General features: G+C 41.1%; 1 protein-coding gene across 1 annotated transcript; it reads right to left on the reverse strand.

Moving 5' to 3' along the window:
* Window positions 1-1,186: 1,186 nt before the first annotated feature.
* MEAF6 (MYST/Esa1-associated factor 6) lies at window positions 1,187-9,094 on the reverse strand (the record flags this gene model as incomplete). Its single annotated transcript, XM_011989021.1, has 4 exons — window positions 1,187-2,124; window positions 3,866-3,899; window positions 4,686-4,715; window positions 8,902-9,094. Coding segments are annotated over 4 exons (266 nt in total), but the record flags the coding sequence as incomplete, so codon positions are not given.
* Between the last annotated feature and the right edge of the window lie 2,245 nt (window positions 9,095-11,339).

Consider the following 11,339-nt stretch of genomic DNA (forward strand, 5'->3'; position numbering starts at 1 on the left):
ATAATCTTTTTAAGAGCAGTACCATTCTATCTCTAACAATGTTAAACTATGAGAGTCAAAAATATTTTAAGGTCTGCTGTGTGCTTTCCTCAGAGGGAAGGAAACTGTAGGCATCGCACTGCAGCTTCATAAATACGTGAATAATCTTTTTAAGAGCAGTACTATTCTTTTTTTTTTTGAGACAGAGTCTCGCTCTGTCGCCCAGGCTGCTGGAGTGCAGTGGTGCAACAGAGCAGTACTATTCCATCTCTAGCAATCTCAACCTGTAAGAGTCAAAAATATTTTAAGATCTGCTGTGTGCTTTTCTCAAAAGGAAGGAAACTGCAGGCATCCCACTCCTCCCTTCCAGTAAAGGAGACCAACAGACAAAAAATATAGAATGCTTCTAGGATTTTTTTTTTAAGGACTAATCTAAATATAAGAAACTATTTCCTTAAAAATCCTGACATTGGAGTTCTGCTACCAAAGACACAGCCAAAGACATCTAAATAGCCAGAGTTTAAAAAAATAAAATAAAATAAAATAAAAACACACACACAAAAGTGTATTTGAAAACAAGACTGAAAGCTTTTGCACATCTGACAAGGCAGACTTGTTTTACAGTAGATGCCATCCATATTCGGTCCTACCAATATTATCACAAAGATATAGGCATAAGTCAAGGACTATGACTAACTAGAGTTAAAGGAAAGGTTAGATCCCAAATCTTATCCCTTAGACCAATTCATAACATAGGACTTAAGTTAAACCATTCAGTCTTCTAATGTAGTGGTTCTCAACCCGGCTTCTCATCAGAATCCCAGGAACTCTTTTAAAGAAATTCCCAATAACTAGGCTGAACCCTAAGTCTCTGGGGGTGGGATCCAGGCATGAGTATTTTAAAGCTTCTCAGGCGATTCCAATGTGCAGCCAGACCCTGTCTCAAATTCACCACAGCACTAGAGGCAGGTAACAATTACTAGCAAATTCCTCGGCCCATCAAGCCCTCCAAGAAAGGGAGACCTGCTGGGCAACACTGGCTCTCACTGATGCTATCCTTTCACTCCACTTAAGAATGACATAAGTTATCACTTTTGGTATAATTTTGAGACTTTCCATATGCCATGGTGATTTTTAGAGCAATATTTAATCAGAATGACATAAGTTATCACTTTTGGTATAATTTTGAGACTTTCCATATGCCATGGTGATTTTTAGAGCAATATTTAATCAGGTGAATACCAGCAAAGACAGAAAATACAGAAAAAGAAATTTCCATAAGGCATGATATGAATAAATAAGTGAAAAAACAATCTTGGGTTTAAAAGTAAAGCATGAGAATTTGAAGCCTGTGAAATTTTATTTATACAAAAGAATAAAAATAGCTATTTAAAAAGAATTGATTTAAACTTACGTTTTTCCATTTTTCCTGCTCCTTGAACACGAATCTGCTACCAACTCAGAAAGATTTAAGATAGGTAATTACTAAATAAACACTCTTTACCTCTCCTTGCAAAAAAACAGAGCCAAGTTTCCCATTTCACTTATGATAAACCAGATTATTTTCAGTTATGAATATCAGCAACTGCATGAAAAAGATGATCAGATATGTCAGCAGGAAGGTATGAGCTGTACAAGGCATTACAAAAAAACCCCAAAGAAAATAAGATAAAAACAGCGAGAAAAACAAGAACACATAAAACAATATAAGAAAATGCCAGATATTTACAGCCTCCATCTGAAATGTGACTTGTGTTCTACTTTCAGCATAAAACAAAACCAGAGAACATTTCTTGATGGGTATCACAGATGAAGCTGGTGCCAGCCAGTTTGGGGGGAGACATTCATTCTAAGAAGGGAGAAACGCACAGTTAGCAACTTGCTGGGATTATAACATTGTCTTGATCTTCCTGCAGTTCTGTTACTAAAAATGACATAAAGTAAGATCCAATGTCTTACAGAAATGACTTGTTTGTCACCACATTTAGAACAAACTACTCAAAGTCACAGGCACTGGGTCTGGGAGAGCAGAGGTGGATGGCCACGAACTCAGGTGAACGATGTTTGTCTTTGTGAGGTCAGAGAAGGGAAGAAGCAGGGCTCTACAGCCTGGAAGCTTCTGCACTAACGTGTCTTCTAATAGTCCTAAAGAGAGAAAAACAAAAGTCCCAACTTACTCTCAGCAGAACAGTTGTTTGACCCTAAGGGAAAAAAATATCTCATTAACAACTCTGCCAGGACATTGCTCCATAGCTAAAGATTCTATTTTAGGCTGGGTGTGGTGGCTCACACCTGTCATCTCAGCACTTTGGGAGGCTGAGGTGGGCGGATCACGAGATCAGGAGTTCGAGACCAGCCTGGCCAGCATCGTGAAACCCCGTCTCTACTAAAAACACAAAATATTGGCGGGACGTGGTGGTGGGCGCCTGTAATTCCTGCCTCAGGAGGCTGAGGCAGGAGAATCGCTTGAATCTGGAAGGCGGCGGTTGCAGTGAGCAAAGATCATGCCATTGCACTACAGACTGGGCAACGAGTGAAACTCTGTCTCCAAAAAAAAAAAAGATTATATTTCAGGCCAGGTGTGGTGGCTCAGGCCTGTAATCCCAGCACGACTTAGGGAGTCCCAGGCGGGCAGATCACTTGAGGTCAGGAGCTCGAGACCAGCCTGGGTAACAAATTAAGACCATATCTCTACAAAAAATATAAAAATTAGCCAGGTGTGGTGGCTCATGCCTGTGGTCCCAGCTACCTGGGAGTCTGAGGTGGGAGGATGGCTTGAGCCTGGGAGGCAGAGGATGCAGTGAGCCAAGATCGCACCATTGCACTCTGGCTTGGGTGACAGAGCCAGACCCTGTCTCTCTCTCTCTCTCTCTCTCTCTCACACACACACACACACACACATGCACACACACTAAAAAAAAGATTGTATTCCAAATATAATGTACAATACTTCACATCTGAAAATGGTCTGCCTTCTGAGTCCATAAAGGGATTGAAACATCAATTCTGCTCTTATTAGAGCATCTGAACTCACTAGTCCAAAAAAAAAAAAGAGCTAGTATTAACAATTTATCATTTAATTAAAGGGAAATTTCATCATCAAAAATGTATGTGACCGGCCAGATGCGGTGGCTCACACCTGTAATCCCAGCACTTCAGGAGGCTGAGGTGAGCGGATCACGAGGTCAGGAGTTCAAGACCAGCATAGCCAACATGGAGAAACCTCATCTCTACTAAAATACAAAAATTAGCTGGGCATGGTGGCATACACCTGTAATCCCAGCTACTCAGGAGGCTGAAGCAAGAGAATCACTTGAACCTAGGAGGCAGAGATTACAGTGACCCAAGATTGCACTGCACTCCAGCCTGAGCGACAGAGCGAGACTCTGTCTCAAAAAAAAAAAAAAAAAAAGTATGTGACCTCTTTCTCTCCTTAAAATACAAAACCACGGGCCAGGCACGCTGGCTCACATCTGTAATCCCAACACTTTGGAAGGCTGGGGTAGGAGGATTGCTTAAGTCCAGGAGTTCCAGACTGGGCATCATGGCGAAACCCCATATCTACAAAAAGTACAAAAATTAGCCAGGCGAGGTGGCATGGACCTGTACTCCCAGCTACTCAGGAAGCCAAGCACAGGAGGTCAAGGCCACAGTGAGCTTTGATCGTGATGATACTGCACTGTAGTCTAGGCAACAGAGCAAGAAACTGTCTCTCAAAAAAAAAAAGTAACACCTAAAAGTTGAAGTATATCCAGATGGATACCCCAGACTTTAAATCAAGAGTTATGACTCCAGGTTGGGAACACTCAATCTCTGAAGATAAATACATTTTCCTAATCATCTACAAAATTGCCAGCCTCTCTGAAGTGGTCTGGCTGATACTTACAGCTCGTGGTTTTTTGTTTAACTTCAGATCAATCCTGTGACAGAAAAGATAAAAGATATTTCCATTTTAATTTACAGGAAATGGGTCCCACCATCAGCTACTGCATAGGGCATAAGCTATAACAAAGACTATTTGGTTAAGAAAAATCCACATTCTTCATTAGACTATGTCATATTTAGTTGTTTACCCAGATATTATCAAGCAAGTATTAAAAATTACGAGCACACATTTTTGCCCTAAGGCAAACTTAGATGACTCTAAAAAGAAATGTATACAGCAGCTACAAAAGCCATATAATGTTAAAACAATTCCAGAACTACATGTTAAAGAGATTGAATTAAGAGGGCATGCTCTATGTTAATGTGTTAGTTCTGTAACTATATCACTGAAAATTACTGAGACACATGGTGATTAACAACAGGAAAGAGACTAGGAGTTTGTATTTCTGGACATGAAACGCAAAATAAATTAAATGAATTTCAATTTTTAAATCTTTCCAAAGCAAAATATCAAGATCTTAAGCTATTATTCTCCTTATGAAGCAAAGCCAGAAAATCAATTTAAATATGAGTTAAAGGTTATCTATTTTAAAAGAAATTAAAATGCATAAAAGTGAAGTTTACTTAATTTTGCTTAAGTTATTAAATAAAATGTTACCTCCATCACGTTTTTCTGTTTTTAAAAAAAACTTCCCAGCCTAACCTAATATACATACCTACAATTAAACAGATAAACTATGGGTTAGAAAGGTCTCAAAAAGGCATACTGGTGTCTACACACTAAACAACACAGCACAAATACTAATTCAAATCAAACTTACTCAAAGTCATAATCAAACATGCCAGACGGGCTGAGGGGCAGCATTTGAAAGGAAGAAAGCAATAGAAATTAATATACTAATTGAACAAATTAGTCGATTAGCCACCCTAGCAAGAATTGTAGAAACAAAATCAGCTTTAAGAATCTTAAGCAACAAAGTTTCAAACATCAAAGCACCAAAGATTTTGTGGTCAGGAGATTCCCTTCCTTCAGTGGATTTCATATCAGAAGACTAGACTATGAAAGAAAAAGTTATTTCATTAGAAAACTACAGACACCTGGAGCCCTTTTATTAGCTGCCAAATTCGGAGTTAGAACTTTTAAAATATTTAATTGTACTGAAAAATATAATTAGGGCATTAGAGAAACATAGAAAGAAAGGTTTAGTTATATAACGAAAGGCACTTTGAAGACAGTACTAACAACTCAGCATAATATACTTTCACTAAAATAAAAAACTACAACACAGTCTAAACTTTGAAAAAGGAAAACATTTTACAACTTTTTACTCAAGTTATATGGTTTGTTTGTTTTTGTTATTGTTGTCATTGTTTTTTGAGATGGAGTCTTGCTCTGTCACCCAGGCTGGAGTGCAGTGACGCAATCTCGGCTCACTGCAAGCTCCGCCTCCCGGGTTCACGCCATTCTCCTGCCTCAGCCTCCCTCAAGTTCTATGTTCTAAACATGTTCAGGGAACACCATGCTCCTTTTCTACAGCGTTCATCCTACAAGCCCAAAGTTGAATGAATAAACTTGAGTGGTGGAACCTTGTTCCAGAAAATAAAGAACAGTATTGTTCTGCCACCTAAGTAGGTGATGGCAATTAACTATCTACATCAGGGCTACAATCGAGAAACACAAAAGTCTGCAGCACCCCCTTTTTTTTTAGACAGAGTTTTGCTCTTGTCACCCAGGCTGGAGTGCAAGGGTGCAATCCTGGCTCACTGTAACCTCCGCCTTCTGGGTTCAAGTGATTCTACTGCCTCAGCCTCCCTAGTAGCTGGGATTACAGGCGCCTGCCATCAAGTCCAGCTAATTGTTGTATTTTTAGTAGAGACAGGGTTTCGTCATGTTGGCCAAGCTGGTCTTGAACTCCTGACCTCAGGTGATCCATCTGCCTCGGACTACCAAAGTGCTGGGATTACCGGCATGAGCCATTGCACCCGGCCTGCAGCACCCCTGTTAAAACAAGGGAAAGCTGCCATCCACAAGCACCTGAGTCTCAGGGATCTGGAGGGAGCAGTACAGAGGAGGAGACCATTTTGTGACATCATCGCTAGCAGGCCATGGTATGGGCAGGCCTCTAAAGCAAACATTAACCTGGAGCATGACACCTGCTGCTTCGCTGGCTCCAACACCTTCCAGACTAAAACAATATGCAAATGGCTACATTTAGGTCCTAAAACAATATGCAAATGGCTACATTCTCCTCCTAGACAATGTTTACAAGAGTAAAGCTGGAAGAAAGCTTAATGTCAATATCTCTCACAAAATAGTTTCACTTTACACTCCAGCCTGGGCAATACAGCAAGACCTTGTTTCAAGAAAAAAAAGAATTTCATATTCCTGAAGAGGGCAAATTGAAAAGTTATTTCCTTTTGCTTAAGTGCCATATTTATTTCCACTTTGCTTTGCTCACCACTAACTAGTGTCTGGCACACAGTAAGTACTGAAACATCTGCTGAAATAATTTATTATTGACTCATCTCACTATATGGGGTATGGCACACTGGAGGAGAAACATGTACTATACTGGGTACAAACTTAACAATGTACATAGACACCATGCTCTGTCCCCACCCCAATCTGCCAGCCCTACTGAGATATCAGTCAGCCATGGTAAGGGACTTGGAGCAGACACAATTCCTGACTAAAGATGGCAGGAGTCCGAGAGCCTTAACTGACCACTCATGTGCCATTCAGGCACACTGAATTTTGCTTCCCTAGAAAGGAAGCAAATCAGCTTCACTGTCCTTTCTTGGGGCAGATGAGTGCCTATGGCCAAGGGAGATCAGCCAGATATTAAATCAGAGGGAAGACAAAAGGACAGCAATAAAAAGCAGGATTCTACTTTCCAAACAGAAAACACTATTTGTGAAGCAGTAACTAATATCAAAGATCTTTACAACTACCACTATTTTTCTGGAAGGAGATATCTCCTAGGATAGGAAGAAGTATTACTCCTATGGAAATGTGCTAGAAACCTGCAAGAAGAAAGCAAAGTTCAGCACCTCTTTAACTCCTTTTTATCAGTCATCAGCTAATAATGTCATTAATGGAAATGAAGGAAGAACTACCTGAAATAAACAGCTATCTAGAGAGTCTATTAATCAGTAATGGAAAAAACTCCCAGAAACTTTCAAAGAGTTTCCTCCCTACTCTAGACACTATGAAATAAGAAAATAATCACTACTTTGAAATGACACTAGGCCAGGCACAGTGGCTCATCCTGTAATCCTAGCACTTTGGGAGACCAAGGCAGGTGGATCACCCGAGGCCAGGAGTTCACGCCAACACAGTGAAATGTGTCTCTACTAAAAATACAAAAATTAGCTGGGCACAGTGGTGCACACCTGTATTCCCAACTACTCAGGAGGCTGAGGCAGGAGAATCGTTTGAACCCAGGAAGCGGAGGTTGCAGGGAGCTGAGATCACGCCACTGCACTCTAGCCTGGGTGACAGAGCAAGACTCCGCCTCAAAAAAAATAAAAATAACAATAAATGACACTGGAGTAAATTTAATAAAAGCAACACAGAGCATGACATTTAATTAACTTGACAATTAAAAAAAATTTTTAAGAATGTATTTCTCTCTTATTCGTGATAAGCTAGCACCAGTCTTATTACAGCTGGTCAAATAACCTACAGCCTTTCAAAAATATATAAAGAAATAGATATGCAATTTTTGCTATTTCTTACTACAGTTATGCAATTAGGATGGTGACTTCTGGTTTGCAGGAAAATGTTAAGCAGCAGTCCTCAGTCATTATTTGAAGGAAATACTATTTCTGCAGTCTAGAAAACACCATTACCATCAACAAGAAAAACTCTTAAAATAATTGAAGAACCAGCTGATGCAAACCAAGGAGGTTCAAATCAGGTAGTTAATTCTATGTTATCCCCAGGCACTGCCATATCCATGAAACTAACAAGTTTAATACCTTGGGTGCATGAAGGAATACACTACAGATTTGTAAAGCAAATCCAGAAGCAAACTGGAGGACAGGGAATGCCACCCATTCCCTGCATTGCCCCCTTTCACCTGCTCAGCATGCAGTCTTCCAGGAGAAGTAGAACAAAGGTACAGTTTCTAGACTGAGGAATCTTGCCCTGGCTTTGAAACTTCTAGGAGGCATGGAAACAGGTATGTATAGGGTCTCCATTACTCCCGGAAGGCTTGAGGCCAGCAAAACTCCTTACTCTAGAAACTGTACATTATACTCTTTAGGTCAAGCTGCATAATTTCCAATTATCTGAGTTAACAAACCCCAGCATTATCATACAAACCCCAGGCAGAGTGAATGCTGAAACCCTCTCTGGGTGATACCTGGCCTCTCTGTCCACTGACGTCATTCCTATCTCATTATGTACCGCAAAAAAAAACACGGTGCACCAACGTTACACGTTACCTATGAAGACGCTCTCATATTTTACAGGCTTTATACTGTTCCTCCAGTATCTGAAGTCAGCATATTGCTGAGAAATACAGAAACAGAAAAATCACAAGCAATAAAAAAAAAAAAAAAACTTGTATTTAAAGAGAAAAAAAGGCATGTCAAATCAGTTCTCTCCATCCACAAAGAAACAAGAGTAGGCAAAGATCAGGATTACCAGCAGAAGACTTTAGCCCACTTTATAGCTTCCCAAAAAGTACTAGTGGCATTTTTCAAATACTATTACACAGATTCCATTTTTATTCCTTTTTCTCTTCTAAAATTATTCCATATTCACCACATGAAACAAGGTTTTTATGGAATAAAACTATTCTACACTAGAAACAGTGAGAAGGATGCCCGGGAGTCTTCCTTGAACGTTACTCTAATGCCCACCAATTCCTCCCTTTGAGCAAATTAGCCCATTCACTTGGACCTAAGGACTTTCTTGCCATCAGCAACAGAAAGGGTCTGCAACAATCCTAAAGAGTTTTTATTCTAGGCCCAATTCCCTTCACAGCAATGGTCATGGGAGCTGCAGGGGGTGGGATTCCTGCCACTGACCTGTGCCGGTTTTTATTCTTTCGCTTTTTATGGCTGCTGTGGTGACTCCCTGAGGAAGTAGAGGAAGCAGCCTTCTGAGGTTTCACTCCCTGCACAGATCCATCCAGATCCTCAGGGTCCTCCTGGCTGGGCTCGTTTTCCTGATTGTGGAAGTCTGGAGAAGTGTCACTTTCCGTCCCACTTCCTGGCTCCCCTGGAGGAAATGAAACACAAGTTTCCAAATGCATCATCAGTACTCCTCAGGCAATCCGTCCATCAACATAAACACTAATAGGAAAAAACCATTCTCCATCCTCTAATTGACAGAGAAGATACACACAAAGGATCAAAGTTACCACAGGTCCTGAAAAAACATGTAATCTGAAACAATGTAACCAGAGACAACAGCTCTAAGGGCAGTTGGGAGACAGGAACACACAGCCAGGATAACCTCACTGCATAAAGGTTATTTAACCACAGAATACACTAATGGGATTACTAATTATACATAAAGCATCAGATAGGACTCCAGGGGAGTGAGGGATGATCTTGGAAAAAGTGCCTATAGCTGGCCCTGGTTTCTTCCCCAAACCATATGGGGATCCTGTCTATTTAAAAAAAAAAAAAAAAAAGGCCAAAGAGACAGAAGACAGCCCATTCCTGAATTACTCTAAGTTTTCCATTTTGTTTTTTGTTTGTTTAACCTTTAAGATCTGTTGAACTTGAACCTGATAAGTCTTTTTTTTTTTTTTTTTTGAGATAGGGTCTCACTCTGTCACCTAGGCTGGAGTGCAGTGGCGGAATTTCCGTTCACAGCAGCCTTTACTTTCTGGGCTCAGGTGATCTTTATACCTCAGCCTCCCACGTAGCTGGGACTGCAGGTGCCCATAAGCATAAGCCCAGCTAATTTTTCTATTTTTTGCAGAGATGGGGTTTCACCATGTTGCCCAGGCTGGTCTTGCACTCCTGGGCTCAAGAGATCTGCCTTCCAAAGTGCTGACATTACAGGCATGAGCCACTACACCCAGCCCTGGTAAGTTTTATTTTATTGTATTGTATTTTGAGACAAGGTCTCACTCTGTCACCCAGGCTAGAGTGCACTGGTATGAACTGGTGTGATCACAGCTCATGGCAGCCTCAAACTCCCGGGTTCAAATTATCCTCCCATCTCAGCCTCCCTAGTAGCTGGAACTACTGGCACATGCCACCACACTTGGATAATTTTATTTGTTTTAAGATGGAGTCTCACTATGTTGCCCAGGCTGGTCTCGAACTCCTGGGCTCAAGCAATCCTCCTGCTTCAACCTCCCAAACTGCTGAGATTACAGGCATGAGCCACGTACTCTGCCAAGAATATTTTTAAAATGCAGTAATATTCAGCTGACACATGTTCTCAATTTTAAAACATCACTGTAGATTATATTAAATAAATAAAAGCAAGCTCAATAACAACTTGTATAAATATATATATATTTATAGATCAGGCACAGTATCTCATGCCTGTAATCCCAGTGCTCTGGGAGGCTGAAGCAGGAGGATGGCTTGAGGCCAAGTGTTCAAGACCAGTTTAGACAACAGAGCCAGACCCTCATCTCTATAAAAACAAAAATTAAAAATTAGCCAGACATGGCGGCACATATCTGTAGTCTCAGCTATTCAGGAGGCTGAGGTGCCCGTGAGTTTGAGCCTGCAGTGAGCTACGATCTTACCACTGCAATGCACTCTAGCCTGGGCAACAGAGCAAGACTCTGTCTCTTAAAAAAAAAATAAAAACAAAAATGCTGCATGCAGTGGCTCATGCCCGTAATCCCAGCACTTTGGGAGGCCGAGGTGGGTGGATCACCTGAGGTCAGGAGTTGAAGACCAGCCTGGTCAGCATAGCAAAACCCCATCTCTACTATCACAAAAATTAACCAGGTGTGGTGGCAGGCACCTGTAGTCCCAGCTATTCAGGAGGCTGAGGCAGAGAGAATTGCTTGAACCCGGGAAGTAGAGATTGCATGAGCCGAGATTGTGCCACTGCAATGTTGCTCTGGGCGACAGAGCAAGACTCCATCTCAAAATACATATATATATATATATAGTTATCAGTATGGTTTGGCTCTGTGTCCCCACCTAAATCTCATCTCAAATTGTAATCCCCACATGTTGAGGGAGAGACTTGGTGGGAGGTGACTGGATCATGAGTTGGTTTTCCCCATGCTATTCCTGTGATAGTGAGGGAGTTCTCACAAGAACTGATGGTTTTAAAAATGTTTAGAGGCTCCTCCTTCATGCGCGTTCTCTCTCCTACTGCCTTGTGAAGAAGGTGCTTGCTTCCCCTTCGCCTTCCACCATGATGGTAAGTTTCCTGAGGCCTCCCCAGCCATGTAGAACTGTGGGTCAATTAAACATCTTTCCTTTATAAATTACCCAGTCTCACCTATTTCTTTAGAGCAGTGTGAAAACAGACTAATACA

This window comes from Mandrillus leucophaeus, unplaced genomic scaffold (genome assembly GCF_000951045.1).
Source record: "Mandrillus leucophaeus isolate KB7577 unplaced genomic scaffold, Mleu.le_1.0 Scaffold343, whole genome shotgun sequence".
NCBI classification, from domain to species: Eukaryota; Metazoa; Chordata; class Mammalia; order Primates; family Cercopithecidae; genus Mandrillus; species Mandrillus leucophaeus.